Below are 27,190 nucleotides of genomic sequence, written 5' to 3' on the forward strand. Positions count from 1 at the left end.
AGAATTAAAGAACAAACAAACAGAGATGAACAATACAATAACTGAAATGAAAACTACACTAGAAGAAATGAATACCAGAATAACTGACGCAGAAGAACGGAAAAGTGACCTGGAAGAAACAATGGTGGAATTCACAGCTGCGGAACAGAATAAAGAAAAAAAATGAAAAGAAATGAAGACAGCCTAAGAGACCTCTGGGACAACATTAAATGCAACAACATTCGTATTACAGGGGTCCCAGAAGGAGAAGAGAGAGAGAAAGGACCCGAGAAAGTATTTGAAGAGATTATAGTCGAAAACTTCCCTAGGATGGGAAAGGAAATAGCCACCCAAGTCCAGGAAGGGCACAGAGTCCCATACAGGATAAACCCAAGGAGAAAGACGCCAAGACACACAGTAATCAAACTGGCAAAAATTAAAGACAAAGAAAAATTATTGAAAGCAGCAAAGGAAAAATGACAAATGACATACAAGGGAACTCCCATAAGGTTAACAGCTCATTTCTCAGCAGAAACTCTACAGGCCAGAAGGGAGTGGCATGATACACTTAAAGTGATGAAATGGAAGAACCTACAACCAAGATTACTCTACCCGGCAAGGATCTCATTCAGATTCGATGGAGAAATCAAAAGCTTTACAAACAAGCAAAAGCTAAGAAAATTCAACACAATTGAACGAGCTCTACAACAAATGCTAAAGGAACTTCTGTAAGTGGGAAACACAAGAGAGGAAAAGGACCTACAAAAACAAACCCAAAACAATTAAGAAAATGGCCGCATAAACATACATATTGATAATTACCTGAAATGTGAATGTATTAAATGCTCCAACCAAAAGACACAGGCTCACTGAATGGATACAAAAACAAGACCCATATATATGCTGTCTACAAGAGACCCACTTCAGACCTACGGACACATACAGACTGAAAGTGAGGGGATGAAAAAGATATTCCATGCAAATGGAAATCAGAAGAAAGCTGGAGTAGCAATGCTCATATCAGATAAAATAGACTTTAAAATAAAGAATGTTACAAGAGATAAGGAAGGACACTACATAATGATGAAGGGATCAATCCAAGAAGAAGATATAACAATTATAAATATGTATGCACCCAACATAGGAGCACCTCAATACAGAAAGCAAGTGCTAACAGCTCTAAAAGAGGAAATCGACAGTAACACAATAATAGTGGGGGACTTTAACAACTCACTCACACCAATGGACAGATCATCCAAAATGAAAATAAATAAGGAAACAGAAGCTTTAAATGACACAATAGACCAGGTAGATTTAATTGATATTCATAGGACATTCCATCCCCAAACAGCAGATTACACTTTCTTCTCAACTGTGCATGGAACATTCTCCAGGACAGATCACATCTTGGGTCACAAATCAAGCCTCAGTAAATTTAAGAAAACTGAAATCATATCAAGCATCTTTTCTGACCACAACGCTATGAGATTAGAAATGAATTACAGGGAAAAAAACGTTAAAAACTCAAACACATGGAGGCTAAACAGTAAGTTACTAAATAACCAAGAGATCACTGAAGAAATCAAAGAGGAAATCAAAAAATACCTGGAGACAAATTACAACAAAATATGACAATCCAAAACCTATGGGATGCAGCAAAAGCAGTTCTAAGAGGTAAGTTTATAGCTATACAAGCCTACCTCAAGAAACAAGAAAAATCTCAAATAAACAATCTAACCTTACACCTAAAGGAACTAGAGAAAGAAAAACAAACAAAACTCAAAGTTAGCAGAAGGAAAGAAATCATAAAGATCAGAGCAGAAATAAATGAAATAGAAACAAAGAAAATGATAGCAAAGATCAATAAAAGTAAAATCTGCTTCTTTAAGAAGATAAACAAAATTGATAAACCATTAGCCAGACTCATCCAGAAAAAAAGGGAGAGGACTCAAATCAATAAAATTAGAAATGAAAAAGGAGAAGTTACAACAGACACCACAGAAATTCAAAGCATCCTAAGAGACTACAAGACTACTACAAGCAACTCTATGTCAATAAAACGGACAACCTGGAAGAAATGAACAAATTCTTAGAAAGGTATAACCTTCCCAGGCTGAATCAGGAAGAAATGGAAAATATGAAAAGAACAATCACAACTAATGAAATTGAAACTGTGATTAAAAATCTTCCAACAAACCAAAGTCCAGGACCAGATGGCTTCACAGGTGAATTCTATCAAACATTTAGAGAAGAGCTAACACCCATTCTTCTCAAACTCTTCCACAAAATTGCAGAGAAAGGAACACTCCTGAACTCATTCTATGAGGCCACCATCACCCTGATACCAAAACCAGACAAAGATACTACAAAAAAAGAAAATTACAGACCAATATCACTGATGAATATAGATGCAAAATTCAACAAAACACTAGCAAACAGAATCCAACAACACATTAAAAGGATCATACACCATGATCAAGTGGGATTTATCCGAGGGATGCAAGGATTCTTCAATATACGCAAATCAATCAATGTGATACACCATGTTAACAAACTGAAGAATAAAAACCATATGATCATCTCAATAGATGCAGAAAAAGCTTGTGACAAAATTCAACACCCATTTATGATAAAAACTCTCCAGAAAGTGGGCATAGAGGGAACCTACCTCAACATAATAAAGGCCATATACGACAAACCCACAGCAAACATCATTCTCAATGGTGAAAAACTGAAAGCATTTCCTCTAAGATCAGGAACAAGACAAGGATGCCCATTCTCACCACTATCATTCAACACAGTTTTGGAAGTCCTAGGCTTGGCAATCAGAGAAGAAAAAGAAATAAAAGGAATACAAATTGGAAAAGAAGAAGTAAAACTGTCACTGTTTGCAGATGACATGATACTATACACAGAGAATCCTAAAGATGCCACCAGAAAACTACTAGAGCTAATCAATGAACTTGGTAAGGTTGCAGGATACAAAATTAACACACAGAAATCTCCTGCATTCCTATACACTAATGATGAAAAATCTGAAAGAGAAATTAAGGAAACACTCCCATTTACCACTGCAACAAAAAGAATAAAATACCTAGGAATAAACCTACCTAGGAAGACAAAAGCCCTGTACGCAGAAAACTATAAAACAGTGATGAAAGAAATTAAAGATGATACCAACAGATGGAGAGACATACCATGTTCTTGGATTGGAAGAATCAATATTGTGAAAATGACTATACTACCCAAAGCAATCTACAGATTCAATGCAATCCCTATCAAATTACCAATGGCATTTTTTATGGAACTAGAAAAAAAATCTTAAAATTTGTATGGAGACACAAAAGACCCCAAATAGCCAAAGCAGTCTTGAGGGAAAGAAACGGAGCTGGAGGAATCAGACTCCCTGACTTCAGACTATACTACAAAGCTACAGTAATCAAGACAATATGGTACTGGCACAAAAACTGAAACATAGATCAATGGAACAAGATAGAAAGCCCAGAGATAAACCCACGCACCTATGGTCAACTGATCTATGACAAAGGAGGCAAGCATATACAATGGAGAAAAGACATCCTCTTCAATAAGTGGTGCTGGGAAAACTGGACAGCTACATGTAAAAGAATGAAATTAGGATGCTCCCTTACACCATACACAAAAATAAACTCAAAATGGATTAGAAACCTAAATGTAAGACTGGACACTATAAAACTCTTAGAGGAAAACATAGGAAGAACACTCTTTGACATAAATCACAGTAAGATCTTTTTTGATCCATCTCCTAGAGTAATGGAAATAAAAGCAAAAATAAACAAATGGGACCTAATTAAACTTAAAAGCTTTTGCACAGCAAAGGAAACCATAAACAAGACAACAAAAAAAAAACCCCTCAGAATGGGAGAAAATATTTGCAAACGAATCAACAAAGAATTAATCTCCAAAATATATAAACAGCTCATGCAGCTCAATATTAAAGAAATGAACAACCCAATCCAAAAACGGGCAGAGGACCTAAACAGACATTTCTCCAAAGAAGACATACAGATGGCCAAGAGGCACATGAAAAGCTGCTCAACATCACTATAATTATTAGAGAAATGCAAATCAAAACTACAATGAGGTATCATCTCACACCAGTTAGAATGCGCATCATCAGAAAATCTACAAACAACAAATGCTGGAGAGGGTGTGCAGAAAAGGGAACCCTGTTGCACTGTTGGTGGAAATGCAAATTGATACAGCCACTATGGAAAGCAGTATGGAGGTTCCTTAAAAAACTAAAAACAGAATTACCATATGATCCAGCAATCCCACTACTGGGTATATATCCAGAGAAAACCATAATTCAAAAAGACACATGCACCCCAATGTTCACTGCAGCACTATTTACAATAGCCACGTCATGGAAGCAACCTAAATGCCCATCAACAGACAAATGGATAAAGAAGATGTGGTACATATATACAATGGACTACTACTCATCCATAAAAAGGAACGAAATTGGGTCATTTGTTGAGACGTGGATGGATCTAGAGACTGTCATACAGACTGAAGTCAGAAAGAGAAAAACAAATATGATATATTAACGCATATATGTGGAACCTAGAAAAATGGTACAGATGAGCCGGTCTGCAGCGCAGAATTTGAGACACAGATGTAGAGAACAAAGGTATGGATGCCAAGGGGGGAAAGCTGCGGGGGGGTGGGGATGGTGGTGTGATGAATTGGGCGATTGGGATTGACATGTGTACACTGATGTGTATAAAATTGATGACTAATAAGAACCTGCTGTACAAAAAAATAAATTAAATTTTAAAATTAAAAAAATACTAAACTATCTTTGGGTTATTTGTATGGAAATATGTTAATATAAATGTTTCAGACATTACATGAAATTTCTAATAATCTTATATGTTCTGGTATAATGTTATAAGTCATAATTCTAGTTACTATTTTTTGTATGTAATACCTCTTTCACTCTATTTTTAAAATTTTACTTTATTTTATTATTTATTTATTCTTTTTTGGCCGCTCTGCAAGGCATGTGGAATCTTAGTTCCCCGACCAGGGACTGAATCCATGCCCCCTGCAGTGGAAGCACGGCATCTTAACCACTGGACCGCCAGGGAAGGCCCTTCACTCTATTTTTAGAGTGGTGCTTCCTACATTATCTAGACCTTATATACCATACTCTCAATCTTAATCCTCCTTTAGTCTTAATACAAGTTAATTATATGTTTGATGCTCTTCACCAAGCCTCATTTTGTTATATTGCTCATCATTTTGATTATCTAAAGCTCAGCCACTAGTCCATTTTCAGAATGACTCAGGGAAACAGTATTCCTTGATTTCTTGCATGTTAATAAAATTTGTCTATGGCTTTGTATAAGGAAAATCACTTTTGCTGGGGAAAAAAATCACTGGCTCACACCTTCCTACTTTCAATATCTTAAAAAATACTATTCCATTTAATCCTGACAGGGAGTGTTGCTGTGAGAAAGCCTAATGTGAATCTAATTTTCTTTTCCTTTTAAAAAGTCATTTATTTTATTCTTAAAGGAATATTTTCCTTTTTCTATAGAGTGATTTTACTTACATCTTGTAGAAGCTTTAGCTTATATTACCAGGTACATACGGTTCTCTATCTGTTATTTCAAATCTTCTTTTAAAAACCTTTTCCTTAATTATAGTTCCTCATATTTGTCCTATTCCTTTACGTAAGTTATCTTCCTAAGAGTCTTTTTTATCTATGTGTTTTTTCTTCTTTGCCTATCTTTAATATTTGTTACTTTCTCTCAAATCCTGTTCATTTTTTACATTTCTTTTTAGTCCTTAAACTTTTCCCCCTTTTCAACTTCTGTTTAAAGATCTTTTCTGTTTACTCACTCTGGTGTCCCTTCTAGTTTAGCTAGCTTTTCTGAAATGATTTTTTTCTTTTATTTATAATTCTTTCCTCAGTTCTGGCATCTCATCTCTGAACTTTCTAATTTTAATTTATGTTGGTCTTTGACATGTGATACTGGTGTCTCAATTAGTGATAGTGCATTTTAAAATGGAGGTTTAATATGTTCTATGATCATATCTTTCTGGGGAGATTTTTAGGCAAGCCATTATTCTGTTCCTCACTTTTTTTGTTGTTCAGGTTTTTCCAGGTATAATTAACAAACAAATCTGAAAGATACATAAAGTGTAAATAGTAATGATATGATACACATATAAATTGTGAAAGAATACCCCTCCCCTCATCTAGTTATTTATCACATCTCACACATTTGGGGGGGGTTGTTTTACTTTTTAGGGTTTCATGTTTTGGGGGGGTTTTTTGGTTAGAACATTTAAGTTCTACTCTCTTAACAAATTTCAATTACACAGTACAGTGTTATCAATGACTGTCATAATATTATACAGCTGACCCCTGAATAACACAGGGATTAAAGTAAACCCCTGCATCTGTGTATAACTTTACAGCTGGAACTCCCATATCTGAGGTTCCACATCCGCAGGTTCAACCAAGCACAAATCATATAGTACTGTAGTACATATTTATTTTTAAAAACCTGCACATAAATGGACCCACATAGTTCAAACTCATGTTGTTCAAGAGTCAACTGTAGGGCTTCCCTGGTGGCACAGTGGTTGACAGTCCGCCTGCTGATGCAGGGGACTCGGGTTCGTGCCCCAGTCCGGGAAGATCCCACATGCCGCGGAGCGGCTGGGCCCGTGAGCCATGGCCGTAGAGCCTGCGCGTCCAGAGCCTGTGCTCTGCAACGGGAGAGGCCACAGCAGTGAGCGCCTGCATACCGCAATAAAAAAATTAAAAAAAAAGAGTCAACTGTATACTAAATCCTCAGACCTTATTCATCTTATAGCTGAAAGTTTACACCCTTCCATCAACCCCTTCCTATTTCCTCCAATCTCCTGACAGCCACTTTTCTTCTCTTTGTTTCTATGAGTTTGACTTTTTTTTTTTTTTTAAAGATTCCACACATATGTGATACCATGCAATATTTGTCTTCCTCTATCTGGGTCATTTCAATGAGCATTATGGCCTCAAGGTCCGTGCATGTTACCACAAACAGCAGGATGTCCTTCCTTCTCATGGTTGAACAATATTCTACTGAATGTGTATATACCACATCTTCTTTATCCATTCATCTGCTAACAGACACTTAGATTGTTTCATGTATTGGATACTGTGAATAATGCTACTATGAACATGGAAGTGCAGATATCTCCTCAGGATCCTGTTCTCATTTCCTCTGGATAAATACCCAGAAGTGGGATTAGTGGATCACATGGAATGAATATTTTTATTTTTTGAGGAGCCTCCATACTGTTTGCTTGTGGTGTCAAACACACACAAAAAATCATAACCAAGACCAATGTCAAGGAGCTTACACTCTGTTCTTTTCTAAAAGGTTTATAGTTTCAGGTCTTATACTGGAGTCTTTAAGCCACCTTGAGTTGATTTTGTGTGTGGTATAAGATAGGGATCTAGGGCTTCCCTGGTGGCGCAGTGGTTGAGAGTCCGCCTGCCGATGCAGGGGACACGGGTTCGTGCCCCAGTCTGGGAAGATCCCACATGCCGTGGAGCAGCTAGGCCCGTGAGCCACAGCCGCTGAGCCTGCGCATCCAGAGCCTGTGCTCCGCAATGGGAGAGGCCACAACAGTGAGAGGCCCGTGTAATGCAAAAAAAAAAAAAAGATAGGGATCTAGTTTCATCCTTTTGCATGTGGATATCCAGTTTTCCCAAACCATTTATTGAAAACACTATCCTTTCCCCACCAGATATTCTGGTTCCTCATAAATTGATTGACCAATTATGCATGGGTTTGTTTCTGGGCTCTCTATTCTGTTCCACTGATCTATGTGTCTGTTTTTATGCCAATACCATACCGTTTTGATTACTACATCTTTGTAATACAGTTTGAAGTTAGAAAATGTGATGCCTCCAGCTTTATTCTTTCTCAAGATTCCGTTGGCTATTTGTGGTCTTTTGTAATTCCACAGAAAGTTTAGAATTGTTTGTTCTACTTCTGTGAAAAATGTCACTGGAACTTGGATATGGATTGCACTGCATCTGTAGATGGCTTTGGGTAGTACAGACGTTTTGACAAATTAATTTTTCTAACCTATGAGCATAAAATATCTTTCAATTTATTTGTGTCTTCTTCGATTTCTTTCATCAGTGTCATAGTTTTCAGTGTACAGGTCTTTTACCTCCTTGGTTAAACTTAATATTAGGTATTTTATTCTTTTTTGATGATATAGTAAATAAGGTATTCTTAATTTTGCTGACAGTTTATTATTAGCATACAGGAACATAGCTGATTTTTGTATACTGATTTTGTATCCTGCAATATTACTGAATTTGTTTTTAGTTCTAACAGTTTTGTGGTGGTTTCTAGAATTTTCTATATATAACATCAGATCATCTGCAAATACAGCTTTACTTCTTCCTTTTTATTGAGATGTCTTTCTTCTTTGCCTTGCCTAACTGCTCTGGCTAGGACCTCCAGTACTATGCTGAATAGAAGTGGCAAGAGTGGACATCCTTGTCTTGTTTTGACCTTAGAGGAAAAACTTTCAGCTTTCCTCTTTTGAATATGATATTAGCTGTGGGTCTGTCATATATAGCTTTCACTGTGTTGAGGTATGTTCCCTCTATACCTACTTCGTTGAGAGTTAATCATGAACGGATGCTGAATTTTGTCACATGCTTTTTCTGCACCTATTGAGATGATCACATGATCATCACATCTCTTTTATCTTTCATTTTGTTAATGTGCTGAATCACATTGATTGATTTGCATATATTGAACCATCCTTGTATCCCTGGAATAAACTCCACTTGATCATGGTATATGATCCTTTTAATGTGCTGCTGAATTCAGTTTGCTGGTATTTTGTTGAGGATCTTTGCATCTATACTCATTAGGAATATAGCCTGTAATTTTCTTTTCTTGTAGGCTTCTTGTTTGGTTTTGATATCAAGGTAATGCTAGCCACTTAAAATGAGTTTGTAAGAGTTCCCTCCTCTTCTATTTTTCGGGAGACTTTGAGAAGGACTGGTACTAATTCTTTTTCAAATGTCTGGTAGAATTCACCAGTGAAGCCTTCTGGTTCTCAACTTTTGTTTTTTTGGGAAGTTGTTTGTTTTTTTTTCTTGCGGTACGTAGGCCTCTCACTGTGTGGCCTCTCCCTTTGCGGAGCACAGGCTCCAGACGCGCAGGCTCAGCGGCCATGGCTCACGGGCCCAGCTGCTCTGCAGCATGTGGGATCTTCCCGGACCGGGGCACGAACCCGTGTCCCCTGCATCCGCAGGCGGACTCCCAACCACTGCGCCACCAGGGAAGCCCAATATTTACTCTTTTAGTAACTTTCAAATATGTAAAACAGTATTATTAACTATAGTCACAATGCTGTGTATTACATCCCCAGGACTTACTTATTTTATAACTGGAAGTTCGTATTTTTTGACTCCCTTCAACCATTTCACTAACCCCCATAACCCCCATACCCTGTCTATGGCAACCACCAATCTGTTCTCTGTATCTATGAGCTTGGTTTTTTGTTCATTTGTTGTTTAGATTCAACATGTAAGTGAGATCATATGGTATTTCTTTCTCTGTCTGACTTATTTCACTTAGCATGATGCCCTCAAGATACATTCATGTTGTCACAAATAGCAATACTTCATTCTTTTTTATGGCTGAATAATATTCCATTGTACATATATACTACATCTTCTTTATCCATCCAACCATCAATGGACACTTGGGTTGTTTCCTTATCTTGGTGATTGTAAAAAACGTTGCAATGAACATAGGGGTGTATGTATCTTTTCAAGTTAAGTGTTTTTGTTTTCTTCATATACCCAGAAGTGGAATGGCTGGATCATATGGTAGTTCTATTTTTCTTTCTTTGAGGAACTTCTACACTGTTTTCCCCAGTGGCTGCACCAATTTACATTCCCATCAATAGTGCACAAGGGTTCCCTTTTCTCCGCATCCTCACCAACACTTGTTATTTCTTGTCTTTTTGAAAAAAGCCACTCTAACAGGTATGAGGTGATAATTTTCCAGTTTTCTTCTTGTAACTGATTTCTAGTTTCATACCACTGTGGTCAGAAAAGATACCTGTTATGATTTCAACCTTCTTAAATTTATTAAGACTTGTTTTGTGGCCTAACATATAATCTATTCTCCAGAGTGTTCCACGTGTGCTCTAGAAGAATGTGTATTCTGGTGCTGTTAGATGGAATGTTTCTAAACATCTCTTAAGTCCACCTAGTCTAATATGTACTTTAAGTCCAATATTTGCTTATTGATTTTTGCCTGGGTGATCTATCCACTACTGAAAGTGAGGTACTGAAGTCCCTACTATTGTTGTATTGCTGTCTATTACTCTCTCCAGGCCTGTTAATATTTGCATCATATATGGAGGTGCTCCTATGCTGGGTATATTAACAAAATTATATCTTCTTGGACTGACTCCATTATCATTATATAATGACCTTTTTTGTCTCTTGTTACAGTGTGCAGCTTAGAATCTATTTTGTTTCATATAAGTATAGCTTCCTTGCTTTCTTTCAGTTTCCATTCATATGGAATACATTTTTCCATCCCTTTACTTTCAAAGTGTGTGTTTCCTTATGGCTGAAGTGAGTCTCTTGCAGGCAACATACAGGGAGTCTTGTGTTTTATCCATTCAGCTACTCTACATGTTTTCATTGCAGAATATAGTCCATTTCCATATAAAGTAATTATTGATAGGTATAGGCTTCCTATTGCCATTCTGTTGCTGTCTGGCTGTTTTGTATTTCAACTGTTCCCTTCTTCTCTTCCTCTCTTTGTGATTTTTCTATTAATCTTTTGTATATCTATGACAGGTTTTTGTTTTCGATTCCCATTAGGCTTACATAAGATGTCGAGCCCAGCAGAGCTGAGCACAGAGGGAGCAGTCAGAATTGCTCATCTCCCAGTCTTTCCCTAAAAGAGGTCTATTTTCATACTTTAAAAGCTGCTGTCTAATGCTCAGGCTCCTAACTTGGCAGACATCCAGGGGCCAACTGCAATCCTCCTAGGAGACCAGGGAAGCCAGCAGATACCGCCTCTGCCTTCTCCCACTAGCCCACTCCAAATCTCCAGTATTTCCACACAGAATCAGCTTGTACACACATCTGGTACCCCAGATTTCATGGATGCCACTCAAAGAATGGGCCCCTGGCTCACCTGGCTTTGAAAGTCAACAGGGCTTGCACTGACAAATCCCACAGGACTGTGGCAAACAATGAAGCAGTTTTTAATGGGTACAGGAGGAACCTCTTCCACAGCTATAAACTGGGTCCAGAGCAGAAGGAGCAGGCAAAAAAAGCCTATCTCCAAGATTCTCCATAGAAGGGCTCAAACCACATGTATATTCCCTGCTGCCTGGGGGTCTGACTTCCAAACAGCCTTCACCTAGGTACCAACTGCAATCCTCCTCTATGGAACACTTGACAAATCCTGGCACACACTCAACTACTGGGAGCAAGAAGAACAAAGAAGCCAGCTTGGACAATCACAAAGGTTTGAGAGACAACCAAGAGCTCGGGCCAAGCTGAATGCTAAGGTTCATATCCTACACAAGACTCCTCTGTCAGGACTGGGAGAGGTGGCTGTTTTATCTAATGCACAGAAACCAACACAGAGAGTCAAGGAAAATGAAGAAACAAGGGAATATGTTTCAAACAAACAAACCAAAAAAACCCCTACAGAAACAGACTTCATAATGAAACAAAGATACATAATTTCCGTGATTAAGAGTTCAAAACAACCATCATAAATATGCTCACTGGCGTCAGGAGAACAATGCATGAACAAAGTGAGAATTTCAACAACAACAACAAAAATTAAAAGTGCCAAACAGAAACCAGAGAGCCGAAGAATGCAGTAACTGAAATAAAGAATTCAACAGAAGGGTACAAGAGTACACTAGATCAAGCGGAAGAAAGGGTCAGCAGACTCAAAGACAGGGCAGTAGAATTCATCCAGCCAGAGAAGCAAAAAGAAAAAACAATAAAAGAAAGTGAAAATAGCTTAAGGGACTTATGGGACACCATCACGTGGACTACTATTTGCATGACAGTGGTCCCCTAAGGAGAGGATAGAGAGAAAGGGGAAGAAAGCTTATCCCAAAATAATGGCTGAAAACTTCCCCAACCTGGGGAAATAAACAGACATCCAGATCCAGGAAGCCCAGAAACTTCCAAAAAAGATGAATCCAAAAGGACCCACACCAAGACACTTTATAAATAAAATGTCAGAAGTTAAAGACAAGGAGAGAATCTTGAAAGTAGCAAGAGAAAAAACAAGCTGTCTCACACAAGGGAACCCCCATAAGACTATCAGTAGGTTTTTCAGCAGAAACCTTGCAGGCCGGAAGGGAATGACATGATACAGTCAAAGTGCTGAAAGAAAAAACTGCCAACCAAGAATACTGTACCCAGCAAAGTTGTCCTTCAGAATGAAAAGAGAGATAAAGAGTTTTCCATACAAGCAAAAGCTGAAGGAGTTCACCACCACTGTATTGGCCTTAAAAGAAATGTTAAAGGTACTTCTTCAAGATGAAACAAGAGTACTAATTAGTAACAGGAAAACATATGAAAGTATAAATCTCACTGGTAAAGATAAATATAGGGTTAATTCAGAATATTCTAATGCTGTAATGGTGGTGAGCAAATCACTGAAAAGCGAAAGTAGTAAAAACTAACTACAATAAGGTGTTAATGGATACACAAGGTATAAAGATATGCATTGTGACATCACAAACACTAAATGTGCGGAGAAAAAATGTAGAGTTTAAGTACACGGTTTGTTTTTTTTTGTTTTTTTTGTTTTCTGGTTTTTCTTTTTAGCCATACCACGCAGCATGAAGGATCTTAGTTCCCCAACCAGGGATTGAACCCGAGCCCCCTGCAGTGGAAGCGTGGAGTCTTACTTAGCCACTGGACTGCAAGGGAAGTCCCTAAGTACGCATTTAAAGTTTAGCTGTTATTAGCTTAAAATACTGTTATAAATATAAGATATTCTTCATAGTAACCTTAAATGGGATTTTATACCTTGATACTTTTATGTTTCTATTTATGTGAAATTAGTTTTCCTGAACTTTTAGAACATAGTGGTGTTCAGCGTAGTTTTTCTAACTTTACAGAATTCACTCTTCTGTTTTCACATGTTAAAAAATATGGTAGCTCCCTTTCTGAGATATCCCAGCTCTTCCTCTGCCCATCCTTATCTGAACCTTCTCTTTCCTTCTCCTTTCATTCCTTAATTTTCCCTACTGTGCTGAATTTTGATGCTATTCTATTCAACTTTGTCTCTACTCTGTAGTACCCTGTCCTGGTAGAGAACTCTAGCAGGTCTGTTTTGAGAATTCTCTGGAGCCAGACTGCTCTGTCCTCTTCTGTCTTTACCACGGACACACTGCACTTGCCTCATATTGGAGTGGGCAACCCCCCACTCTCATTTCAGCTACTGCTCTTAATATAGCCCACTACACTGTCTAGTAAATAGCTGGGGCTATTTTGGAGGTCCCCTGCTTTTCAGTTCAGTGAAATACTTTACTCACTCCCTCAGCTTACTCTTGCACAGACAGTAATACTACGGAGGTCTTGTGGCTGTTAGTGGTCTGCCCTTACCTGCTTTCATTTCTGGATGCCTGAGGTTAACTTTACGGTAAGTATTCAGATTTGCTATCTTGTTCCATTGGTTTTTTGGGGGGTATTCTGAGAGAGTCAAAAACCTACAGAGTGGCCATATTCACTTCCTAGTATCCCTCTCAAAGACAAATTTGAAGTTCAAACACAGCAATTATGTTGTTATATTCATCATATACTTATCACTTTTTTTGACACTTATTTCTAATTATTTTTTAAACCATCCTGTTGTGAGTCATTTCATTCTTTTTTGCAACAAGGCAAAAAATTCTCTCACTCCATGATTTTAAAAAGTTCACTTTAATATATTCTTTAAATCTTTCCTGGTTTTCAACACTTATTTTTAAAAATCTGAACAGGACTTCCCTGGTGGCACAGTGGTTAAGAATCCGCCTGCCAATGCTAGGGACACGGGTTTGAGCCCTGGTCCAGGAGGATCCCACATGCCATGGAGCAACTAAGCCTGTGTGCCACAACTACTGAGCCCACATGCCATGACTACTGAAGCCCACGTGCCTAGACCCCATGCTCTGCAACAAGAGAAGCCACCACAATGATAAGCCTGCTCACCACAACTAGAGAAAGACCACACACAGCAACAAAGAGCCAACGCAGCCTAAATAAATAAATATTTTTAAAAAATCTGAACATACACAACATTGTAAATCAACTATACTTCAATAAAAAAATTTCTTTTAATCTGAACATGATCTGAATAGAAATTCCATGTTTATGTATTATAACTTTGTCTTCTGTGAATACTGAGGTATAGCATACATGCAGTAGGTTTTCTCCTAGTCTAGGGGTCAGCAAACTAGAGTCCAATGGCTCAAAAAAAGTTTTACTGGAACACAATCATGCCCATTCCCTTAGCTATTATATATAGCTTCTTTCACACCACAACAGCAGAGGTAAATAGCTGCAACAGAGACATGGCCCACAAAGCCTAAAATATTTACGATCTGGCCCTTCGCAGAAAAAGTTGGCCAACCCTGTCCTGGTCTACAGATTTATCAAATGAGCTTCCACAAACCGCACCTGGGAGGTGGGTAAGTCTGAACAGGATGACTCTTTGTCACATTAGGTGCCCAGCACATTACAGGATGTTTAGCATCTCTGGCCCCCCAGGAACTAAAATGCTAGTAGTACTCCCAATCCCAGTGTTAACCAAAATTCTCCACACATTTCCAAACACTCTGGAAGAGAATGGAAGCACTATCCCTGGTTGAGAACCACTGCAGAACTAAATTAGCTCAGAGTAAAGAAGGAGAAAATACAACCCATAAATTCTAAGTGCCACCAAGATAGATGAGAAATGTCATTACCTTTTTAAAAAGCAAACTAAAAATCTATTCTTCTTCCCCTTTGACAGTTAAGCCAAAAATATGCTAACTTCTTAATAAAATTAAGCTTTATAATTTGATTACTACATCAAGATATCACAGGGTTGACTTAAAGTTTAAAAATAAATTTATAAGGTAATCTTACCGATTTGTTCCATCCAGATTTGATCTGTGGATGAAATTAAGTTTTGCATCTGCCCAATAAAGCTTCCGTTCCTCATAATCCAAAGTCAGTCCATTTGGCCAGTAAATTTCAGTGTTTATTATAATGAAGCGACTTGAACCATCCATTCCAGCACGTTCTATCTTTGGTACTTCTCCCCAGTCTGTCCAGTACATGAACCTAAAAATCATGAAAAATAAACCCATGACATAAGCAGGTTAACCACCAAGTATCTTATAATTATCACTATTGGATAAAGAAAGCTCTCTCAGGAACACTAAAACTGAAACTCCTAGAAACCGTTATCGAAATTTTAAGCATCTATCTTTTTGCCACCATGATGGTAATAACTGATTCAAGACAAGCATCATCAGGACGCAAAAACCATCTGATCAGTTTCTTTGGCAAAAAGGATACCTTACACTGTCTCAATGTATCTCCCCACAAATTATTTATTAATGACAAAGGGGAAAATGGTAACTTTAGAGAAAATAAACTTGGTGGACACCACCTTATCCACATCATCTAAATTAACATCATCAACACTGGCATCATATATGTGATATGCTGGGAAGAACATTCCATCTTCTTTTATATATAAATTTATTTATTTTATTTTATTTTTGGCTGTGTTGGGTCTTCATTGCTGCACGCGGGCTTTTCTCTGGTTGTGGTGAGCAGGGGCTACTCTGTTGTGGTGCGTGGGCTTCTCATTGTGGTGGGTTCTCTTGTTGGGAGCGCAGGCTCTAGGTGCGCGGGCTTCAGTAGTTGTGGCACACGGGCTCAGTAGTTGTGGCTCGCGGGCTCTAGAGTGCAGGCTCAGTAGTTGTGGCGCACGGGCTTAGATGCTGTGCAGAATGTGGGATCTTCCCGGACCAGGGCTCGAACCCATGTCTCTCGCATTGGCAGGCGGATTCTTAACCACTGCGCCACCAGGGAAGCCCCCATACCATCTCTTTTATGTATATTCTCTTACATATTATTTCTGTCCCAAAATGCATAACCTGAATAAAATTATTAAGGAAAGAGAGAGTACCAAATTAAAAAACTTTCTACAAAACAACTGCCTTTGAAAATACCAATGTCATAAAAGTCAAAGAAAGGCAGATGAACTAAGCTAGGTAGGAGGAAAATAAAGAGACACAGTAAGGGACTTCCCTGGTGGTCCAGTGGTAAAGAATCCACCTTCCATGCAGGTGACACGGGTTCAATCCCTGGTTGGGGAACTAAGATCCCACATGCCGCGGGGCAACTAAGCCCACGTGCCACAAACTACAAAGCCCACGTACCACTAGAGAAGAGAAAACCCCCAAGCCGCAACTAGAGAGAAGCTCCAACAGACCACGCAGTAACGAAAAAGATCCCGCATGCCTCCACAAAAAAATCCCGCGTGCTGCAACTAAGACCCAAAGCAGCCAAAAGAAAGAAAAATAAATAAACAAAGAGAGACACAGTAACTATATAAAGTGTATGATCCTGTACTGATCAGTTGGGGAATATGCTACAAAGACATTATTGGGAAACCTGGCAAAATTTGACAGCATGTCAAATTCTGTAATAGAAATGTACTAATGTTAATTTCCTAAATATGATCATTGTACTTTGGTTCCAATATTTCAAATAAATCATGACCAAAAACTTCCCTAATTTGATTTTTAAAATAGTAGCCCATACATCCATGAGGTTTAATAAACTCCAAGTATGATAAACACAGAGATATACAACTATACACATCAGTTAAACTGCTGAAAGACAAAGGAATCGAGAGCACTAAGAAAATCAACTCATCACTTGCAAAGAAACCACAATCTAACTAAGAGCTGATTTCTTATCAGAACAATGGAGGGCAGAAAGCAGTAGGATGACACACTAAAAGAAATTAAAATGTCAACCAAGAATCCTACATACAGCAAAACTATCTTTCCAAAATGAAGGTGAAATAAAGACATTCCCAGATAAACAAAGTGAGAGAATTTGTGGCATGCAGATCTGCCTTACAAGAGATACCAAAGATATTCTTCAGGCAAAAAAGAAGTGACCTAGATGTTAACTCAAATCCACATGAAGAAGCAAACAGTACTCATACAGATAATTATGTAGGTAATTATAAAAGACAGTACAAATATATTTTTCCCTTTTCTTCTCTTAATGGATTAAAAAGACAACTGCACAAAAAGTAATTATAAACTTGTTTTATTGGGCTTGTAACATATAAACGTGTTATATATATATGGAAATAGTAGCATTAGGAAGGGAAAAGGGAAGCAAAATTGAGGCAAGTTACAGCCATTCTTTAGGCCTAGCCTAAATTCCTAGTTTCATCACCTCGTGTTCCCTACCTTGAATCCTACAGTTAGAGCCCCAAGTTGACAAATTGTTTCCTTCCCCTAACAGCCAACCATGAGTGACTTGGTATGGTACTCTGTTCATAAAGGCTGTGAAGCCTAGTCAAAGCTGTGGGGGGAAACTCAGTGATTTTTAGTCAATGACTTCTACTAAGAACCCAGGGGAATGAGCTAATGCAGGCCTGCCTTTGTTGACCCTACTCTAAACACAGCGACTACATGCTCTTCCCAAAAGACACCCTGAGTTTTTTGTCCCTATGTTTTCGCACATACTATTTTACTCCACCCTAATTTAAAAAGCTAATAACCACCATCAATAATTAACTCACAAAACTGCAGCTATTACACATTAACTTCTACTGAGATAGCTATAAATAATCATAAAATTAAACAAAATATATGAGGCAGCTGTTCTAGGAACTGAAAATAAGGTGGCACGAGACCACAAACCATGAGACAAAGGAAACTCACCAGGTGAGCTCCAAAAATCACCCTGACTCAACCTAGTGACAACTCCCCAACCAAAGTGTGGAAAGCTGAAACTGAAATTAGGAACAGTGGTCTCAACAAGCTTAAAGAGGCAGAGAGAATTTGGGGAAAAGAAAAGACTGGAATCTGCAGGGCCCCAAAGAGGAAAAAGTTACATTGGTGCGGGTGGGGGGGACTCATGGGGGATCCCCATGAGTCCTTGGACCAAGAACCAGGCTGTGCACGCTCAGGATCCTCAAGGATTATCAGGTTGAGAACAGAACTAAAATGCCAGAGGTCAAGCAATGCGGGTGGTCTTACATGTTCTGCCAAGACAGAGTAAAGAGCATCAACACCACACTGGACATTCAGCTGAGACACCTCAAAGGGCTGAATCCAGACCACACCCTAGGGCAGTGGTTCTCAAAGTGTGATCCAAAGATCCCTGGACAGACTTCCCTGGTGGCTCAGTGGTTAAGAATCTGCCTGCCAATGCAGGGGACACGGGTTCGAGCCCTGGTCCAGGAAGATCCCACATGCCGTGGAGCAACTAAGCCCATGCACCACAACTACTGAGCCCGCATGCCACAACTACTGAAGCCCATGCGTCTAGAGCCCATGCTCCGCAACAAGAGAAGCCACTGCAATGAGAAGCCCGCACACCGCAACGAAGAGTAGCCCCCGCTCGCCACAACTAGAGAAAGCCCGCGCGCAGCAACGAAGACCCAACGCAACCATAAATAAATAAATAAAGTTATTTAAAAAAAAAAAAAAGATCCCTGGAGATCTTCGGAATCCTTTCAGGAGGTCTACAGGGTCAAAACTGTTTTCATAATATTGCTAAGTTTTATGTATTTATTTAGCCTTGTTCACTTTCATCCTGGAGGTTTTTCATGGATACATATAAGGTGTGGTGATGACTTCACCCTGATGGCTCATGGAATGTATACCTATTATATTTTCCATAAGCTTCTAAGGTAAGTTTTGGAAATAACTATATACATGTTCCGAGATTAACTCAGTTCCCAGCACTTTTGCACTCTTACTAGCTACCTTTGATTATACCTGCTATAATCTCTGTACCTCATTATCATCTAAAAACTTGTTACTTTTGAAGTCTTGAAATTTTACTGTGCCCAGAGCAAAAACACATCAAGGAGCAAATACACTGCTTTGTTTTACAATATTTCTTAACTTTAAGTTTTTATTTTAAACTGTTTTTATTTTGAAATTTACTAGTATTCTATTTTAAAATAAAAGAAAATTTACTTATATTTGTCTAGTATTTAAGAATGGACCACTGGCTTATAAAGGAGAGATGAGAAAACTCACTTCTTCAACCCACAGCTATACTGCCTACATTTAAAGATGTTAAAAAAGATGATACTGATCTATCAGAGAGAGTTCTCTGACTCTAAGAAGGGATGAAATCTACTCCAAGACCCTGAGCAAAACTGTAAATGAAAAAGTATTACAAAAGCAATCTTTCCATTGGCTTATACACGCTATCTTTTTGTGAATAGTATTATGGTTCCAGTTAAGCTGAGGCATTGAGACAATCATTCAGAGTTTAAAGAAAAATGAATTGCAGAGTTTAAATGTAAATATGACCTCATTAAAAGCCAAACAATGTTTATTACAGCTTTCCAGCTGGAGAAACTCACAAAAACAGAGACTCATAAAGCTTTCTCCAGTCAACATTACTGAATTCCTCCCAGAGGAAAAACCAATAAAAGAAATCATAGTGCCGCCAATTTCCAAAGCTACAGTAACAGAAAATTAAAATTTAGCTGCAAACATGAAGATGGAAGTTAATGTCATCTAAGAAACTGTGCTTTTGCCTTATATCTGACTAAATTTAAGGATATGGCCGGACTTACTGTTTTGTTTGTTCATCACGTGTCAGTACCAACTAATCATCAAAGATCTTCTATGTGAATGTTTACAACAATAAATGTAAGTGGTGCTGAAATATTCAAAGTGTTGAATAACTTTTTTGAATTGCACAGATTACCCTGAACTACCTACCTGTGCTGATATTTGCACTGATAGTCCAAAAGCAATGGTGGGTAAGACTGCAGGGAGTGGCAACCAACTGTACTAACAGTCACTATATTTATTCTTCACCACATACAAAAGAAAAGTCAGTCTCAATGAACAATGACATTGGTAAGGCAGAAAATTATTAATTTCATTAGAGCTTGACCTTTGATTACACATTTAATATTCTGTGTGACAAAATAGGATCTACAGAGAAAGTACTTTTGCTGCATATGAATGTAGAATGGTTGTCTTGAGAAAAAGCACTTGGCCAACTGAGCTAGCTGCTTTTTTCATGGAACACCATGTTTACTTTAAAAAAAAAAAAAAAGAATGACAAACTATGGTTAATAAAACTTAGGTATCAGGCAGATACTTTCTTGGAAATACGTGAAATGACCTTGTCACTTCAATTTGTTGCCAATAACAAAATCTGAGCTTTCTGTGTTCAATCTGTTGTAGTACATTATATATATCTGACAAAGGACTTATATCTGTAATGTATGAAGAACTCCTAAAACTCAATAAGACAACCCAATTAAAAACTGGGCAAAAGATCTGAACAGACACATCAACAAAAGACATACAAAGGCAAATAAGCATACAAAAAGACAGTCAACATAATTATTCATCACGGAAATGAAAATTAAAACTACAGTGAGATATCACTACAGATCTAGTAAGATGGCTGAACTTTTAAGAAATGGACAATACAAAGTACTAGCAAAGATGCAGCGCAACTGAAACTCTTGTACACTGCTAGTGTTAATGCAAAATGGCACATCTACTTTGGAGAACCGTTTAGCAGTTTCTTACGTTAAACATTCCCATAAGATCTAGTAACCCCACTCTCGGGTATTTACTCAAGAGAAATTAAATACGTATTCACACAAAAACCTGTATGAAAATGTCTATAGCAGATGTATTCATAGTCACCAAAAACTACTGAATATGCTTCAAATGGGGAATGGATAAACTATGGTACATTCGAACAACAGAATACTCTCAGGATTAATAAAAAGAACCACTGTAATAAAAATAAAAGTGCAAAAAAAAAAAAGGAAAACTATTTTAGCTGTTAGAAGTCAGAATAATGGTTACTTCTGGGGGAAGGAGTAGAGAATGAGGGGACTTCTAGAATGCTGGTATTGTACTCTTTTCTTATCTACATGCTGTTCACATTGGTGTGTTCACATTTATAAACTTAATTTGTTTTATATATATGATTTGCACATTTTCTCTGTGTTATAATTTAATAAATATTTATATTTTTAGGAAAAAAGAACCACTGACATACACAATAAACACATATAAACTTCAAATGCTTTACAGTAAGAGAAAGAAGCTGGATTCAAACACTACATGACATGATTCCATTTATGTTACATTCTGGAAAAAACAAAACTGTACAGTCTGAAAACACATCAGTGGTTACCTAGAGCTGCAGGTGGAGGGAAAGGTTGATAACAAAAAGCCAAGAATATATTTTGGGGGGTCGTGGAATTGTTCTATATTTTAATTATGGTAGTGATTACCCAAATGTAAGCATTTGTCTAAATTCAGAACTGCCACCCAAAAAAGTGTAAATTTACTGTGTGCAAATTTAACTTTTTTAATGGGTAGAAGGCATCATTTAATACTTCACAAAAGATACATAAATGGCCAATTGGCACATAAAAAGATGCTCAATCTCATCAATCATCAGGGAAATGAAAATTAAATCAGTAATAAGATATCACTTCACACCCACTAGAATGGCTAACATTAAAAAGACCAACAATACCAAGTGTTGATGAGGATACAGCAACTGGAACTCTCATACACTGCTCGTATAATCACTTCGGAAAATAGTTTGGCAGCTTCTTACAAAATTAAATGTACACTTAACCCTATGAACCAGTAATTCTAGTTCTAGGTATTTACTCAAGAGAAATAAAAACATACCCACACAATGATCTGTACATGTAAGTTCACAGAAGTTTTATTCATAATAACCAAAAACTGGAAATAAATCAAATGCCCATCAATAGGATGATTAACAAACTCTGGTATATTCATAAAATGGAATACTACTCAACAATGTAAAATAACTACTCACATATTCAACAAGGATGTATTTTTTTAAATAATGGTAAACAAAAGAACCCAGACTCAAAAGAGTACCTACAGAATGACTCCATTATATGAAGTTTTAGATTCAGCAAAACTAATCTATAGTGACAGACATCAGATCAGTAGTTATTGTGGTGAAAGTAGGAGCTGACTTGAAAGGGACTAAGGCAGCTTTCTGGAGTGATGTGATAAAATGGGGTTTTTCTGGAGGTAATGGCTGATACACACATTTATCAAAACTCATCAAGCTATAAATGCTAAAATATACATTTTTTGGATATAAATTATATCTCAAGAAAGTTGCTTATAACACAAATAAGAATCAAGAGACTTTTTTTTTTTTTTTCATTACGCGGGCCTCTCACCACTGCGGCCTCTCCCGTTGCGGAGCACAGGCTCCGGACGCACAGGCTCAGCGGCCATGGCTCACAGGCCCAGCTGCTCCGCAGCATGCGGGATCCTCCCCAACCGGGGCACGAACCTGTGTCCCCTGCATCAGCAGGCGTACTCTCAACCACTGCGCCACCAGGGAAGTCCCAAAGAGACTATTTTTAAAGTTAATGCAAAGGTAGCTTCTTTTCTATAGAAGCCTTTCCTAGCTTGCCTAGACAAAGTAGAGTTACTCCCTCCTATGTGCTCCTATAGCTTGTTTCGCTGTGCTCTAATACTTACCACAGTTTGTAGACAAATTATGAAGAACTCATATGGGCTGACCATAAGCAATTTGCACACTATCAAATGGATATAACAAATAAAGTGCCCTTGTCCTTCCTGTATAATATAATTTACATAGGTCTCACAATTGCCACTAAGCTTGTCTAAAGAAGCACTAAATTTACAAGAACTCAGTGTCTAGTTTACGGTGTAATAAAAAGTTGTCACAAATGAATTAGTCAGCTCAACAAGAATTTTAGTAATAAATAAAATTATATGCATGCCACTGCTCAAAGCTAATAAATAACTCTTCCAGTACTCAACCCTAAGAAATATATCATGTCATGTTACTTCACGGATCACACTCACGTAAAGGCTTCAACTACAACAAATGAAACTGAGAAATCTGTCAGGTGAGAATCTGATAAAAATTTAGAATTTTTAATTGAAGCTTGCTGGTATTTTCATTTGTTCAAATATTTAAAATTTAAAGTAATAAATTTCATCTATAAATACTGAACATTTGCATTTGTTATTTAATTAAACTTTAAGCTAAAAACTCATTACATACTTAATACAGAAAGGGAAAGAGGAACAGGCAAGCAGAAAAACACAAATATTTTATAAGTTACCAAGATACTATTTAATTTTTTTAATGTACTGACCACCTATTAGGAGCTTAGCATCATGCTTGACATGGTAATACAAAAATAAGCAAGGCAAAACTACTGTCCTTAGGAAACTTGCAATCCAGGCAAGGAATGATTAACTATTATCAAGAGAGGTATGAACAGGCTGCTGTAAGAGTACTGGGAATTGATACCCAATCGAGCCAGTGAATGTAAGAGTTCTCAACAAAAGCTCACCAGAGGAAGTAGTACTTTTATTTAGGCAGTTGCCAAAATGGGAAACAGTGTTCCAGGAAGAAGACACAGCTTATGCAAAGGACACAAAAAGTCATGACATATTTGAGAAATAGCAAGATCAGCAGAGCTGCAGGATACTGTGTATTGTGGAGGACACAAGGCAACAAAAGAAGTCCCACAGATGGGATCTATTTTGCTGTGCTAAGAAGCTTGGACTGCATAGCCTATAAGGGATGAGAAGTTACTTAAGACTACTAAGCAGAAAAGTAAAGTGCTTATTATCCTTTTACAAATTACAAAAGATTATCCTTTTACAAATCACTGTTGATAATACTGAGGGACTGACTACAGGGGGAAGAAATTAGAGAAAGAGAAGTAAGGAACAAAACTTCTCAGATATTCCAAATGAGAACTGATGAAGATAAAAGTTGAGGGATGGATCAACGAGGGAGAAGAAAGATAAAGGACAGACTAGGATGGCTCCCAAGATTTGGCAAATGTGAGTAAGTCCATATTGGTGTCATTCAACAAAATACGGAATAGAGACAGAGTTTAGGGGGCAACATGCTGAGTTCAGAAAAAGATGAAATGAGCACACTGACATCATTGTTCTTCCTTCTATATCCAAAGAACCAGCCAAAAGAGTAACAAAAAAAAAATAGTGTAAAAATTAAGGAAGAGTTGGACAGAAAATAAAATAAAAAGGATGTTACCAGTCAATGCAGTTGGACTACAGTAACAAGGCAAAAGAAACTACAATTAAGAGTTGCATATAAAACCAAGCCAACCCCAAAGTGTAAGCAAGAGTCATGCCACATTCTAAGAACATGATGTGACAGATGTTAAGGTAAAATCTAACCATAAAGAGCCATGGATCCTCAAAAACATTTTCTTGCCATAAAATTTGTTTTGAGAAAGTTTCTAAAATCACTGGGACTAAAGCCAGTGAAAAAAATTCTGACTTAATGAAAGTGAAAAGAAAAGGGTCATGCAGAATTCATACACCCTTCGCCTTCCTCATCCCTGAACCAGTTGTTTTACTTTGATTAGTAGGTTAGGCTTTTAAGTGAAGAAAAGGTTGGAGAATTCAATAATATCTATTTCCTGATAGAACTATCATAACGTCCTACGGAAAAACCCGAACGAACTTTTTGGCCAACCCAATACAAAGAGGAAAAAAAACCTGTGAAGAAATCTGCTATACTTCCCGTGTTTTCCCTCTCCTTGATTATTTGTGTTAGTATCATATTTTAACTATATGTGGTGATTACTGGAAGATAATGAAAGCATTTGTTTTGGTGATTTGCTTTTACAGAGAATATACAGTAACCAAATCAAAAGAAAAGATTCTATTATTGAGGAACAGGAAAGACCATGGTTTCTATTAAATACAACCTTGCTCTGACAATATGCATCATAATGGAATTCTGCATGTGTATGTATAAACTGATTATCCTGGAGAAAAATGATCCTTAGGCACCCAGTCTAGCTGACAAATTTAAGAGTTAGTGGACACAATACTAAGAATATATTTCATTCAGAAATAACATTGATATAACACTACTGGAAGGTATAGCTTATAAGCCTGAAATAAACAGCACGCTAAATCAATTTAATTCCCTACTCTTACCAAAGAAAATGTTAACTATAGCAATTTCCCCAAATTGCTGTTATCCACATTCCTCTTTCTGAAGAAAACAAGGTGATGCATTTTGAGCTCCTTTAAGTATAATAAAAATGATATATTAACTGTCTGGAATGCCACCCTCCTCCTTCTAGACACTCATACACACCCTGATTCTTCAGGACAGTTCAAATGTCACCACGCCTTGGTGAAAGCATTTCATGACTCCCTCAAGCACACTCTCCTCTGTGCTCCTCCAGTGCTCTGTACATCTCAAACACATATGATAACCAGGACTGTTTACACGTTTCCCACGCCTCTAGATTCCAGGCCCTTGTTTTATTCAGTTGTATCCCCTATCCTAAAACCATCTAATATAATGGCAAGCATATTTATAGTCAGTACTCCAAAGTTTAATAATGGTCTGCATTCACCTGCTCTTGGACCATCCTGTATGTGGGTCTTATTACAGAGACCACATCCTTGAAAAATACAGGTAGAATTTTATTTTAATGTATACCCTTATTCCTATACTATGCTCCAGTTACAAGCTATTTGTTATTCCTTGAATGTGCAATGAATGGCAGGACAGAGTTTGGCACACAGCGTTCCTACTGACTAAAAGCTATTACCCATTTCCACACCTTGTTCCTCTGGCCAACAACTGCTCAGCTAGAAAGCACCAACCTGAAATAGCCTCCCGAGTAAAACTGATAACTCTCTCCACTGTACAGATTGCCATAGCAATACCTATAAAGCTTTATTATACAACATTATTTCCCTAAATTTAAAACTGGCTTATACCTAATAAATATATAATTAGTCTCTCTTCTATGCACATTTTGCTATTAGGTCACCTCAGATACTAGAATATCCCATTGCTCAAACCTAAAAACTACACATAGAGCTTCACTGACTTTTTTTTTTAATGGCCTGGTGAAGAGAATAAAGGTAAAATTATTTCAGTCGTGCCCTATGAGGACTTCAATTACATGTCTGATGTATTACAGGAATCCCAAAATTAGTTTTTGAGGAGAATCTTGCCCTTGCCCTTGAGTACTCAGTTCACATCTCTAGCTCACCTTACCTGCTTCTACTGAACTGCACTGTGCCCTGACACTGCAGCACAAAGACCAAATAAATGTGTCACTGATGATACTACAAGGGTGTTGTTCTCTACTTTATACAGCAGCTTCTTTATGAGGACTAATGGGGGTAGAAACTGGTTTCACTAACAGGAGTAAAGATGATTTCTCAGCGAATGGTATTACTCTTATAATCAGTATTTTCTTCTTTAGATTGGCTTAGATAATTCCTAAGGCCCATTCCAGTTATAAAATTTATATTTCTATTAACTATCTTCTTTTATATCTATCATCACACTCCATTCATTCTTTCAACATGAGAAAGGAAAAAAAATACAGTATTCAAAGTACGGCAAAAATATGGACTAATCCTACGACCATTCACTTACAAAATGTTCTGTCATGGATAGCTAGCATTTTAGGGGGCTATCCAGCATCTAGACTACCTTACTATGGTTGAAGAATCCTCTACCTTATGAGACAGAACCACTACCTGAAACTAAAGAAACTGAAAACACCAGCTACTTTCTTTCCAAACCTTCCTTGCAATTGCGACAAGAGCGTAAGATCTGGGTTTTACCAGTCAGACACACCAAGGAAAGGAGGAGGTAGAGGCAGGAGAGGAGGAAGCAACAGCTGCAGCAGCAAGGACTACAGCAATCCATTCTGGTGAGGCTGGGGGTAACAGCAAAGGCTAATTAAACTCAGTTTAAGTTCATTCATCCTTCTTTAATCCAGTTTTACAAGGGAGCACTGGCAGCAATTTACGGACTACCTGTTGCCTCACGTCAGTGAGAGTACAAACAGTG

The 27,190-nt window shown here is 37.7% G+C and overlaps 1 protein-coding gene across 3 annotated transcripts in view; it reads right to left on the reverse strand.

Moving 5' to 3' along the window:
- LRP6 (LDL receptor related protein 6) overlaps nt 1-27,190 on the reverse strand; it is a 176,174-nt gene that overhangs the window by 90,380 nt on the left and 58,604 nt on the right. For all 3 annotated transcript variants that reach the window (XM_082850868.1, XM_082850867.1, XM_082850866.1), the window contains one exon: nt 15,170-15,367. In XM_082850868.1, the coding sequence (XP_082706994.1) occupies nt 15,170-15,363 (194 nt within the window). In that variant the 5' untranslated portion in view covers nt 15,364-15,367. The remainder of the gene's footprint in view (nt 1-15,169; nt 15,368-27,190) is intronic.

Source organism: Leucopleurus acutus (assembly GCF_964270905.1).
Source record: "Leucopleurus acutus genome assembly, chromosome: 11".
Taxonomy (NCBI): domain Eukaryota; kingdom Metazoa; phylum Chordata; class Mammalia; order Artiodactyla; family Delphinidae; genus Leucopleurus; species Leucopleurus acutus.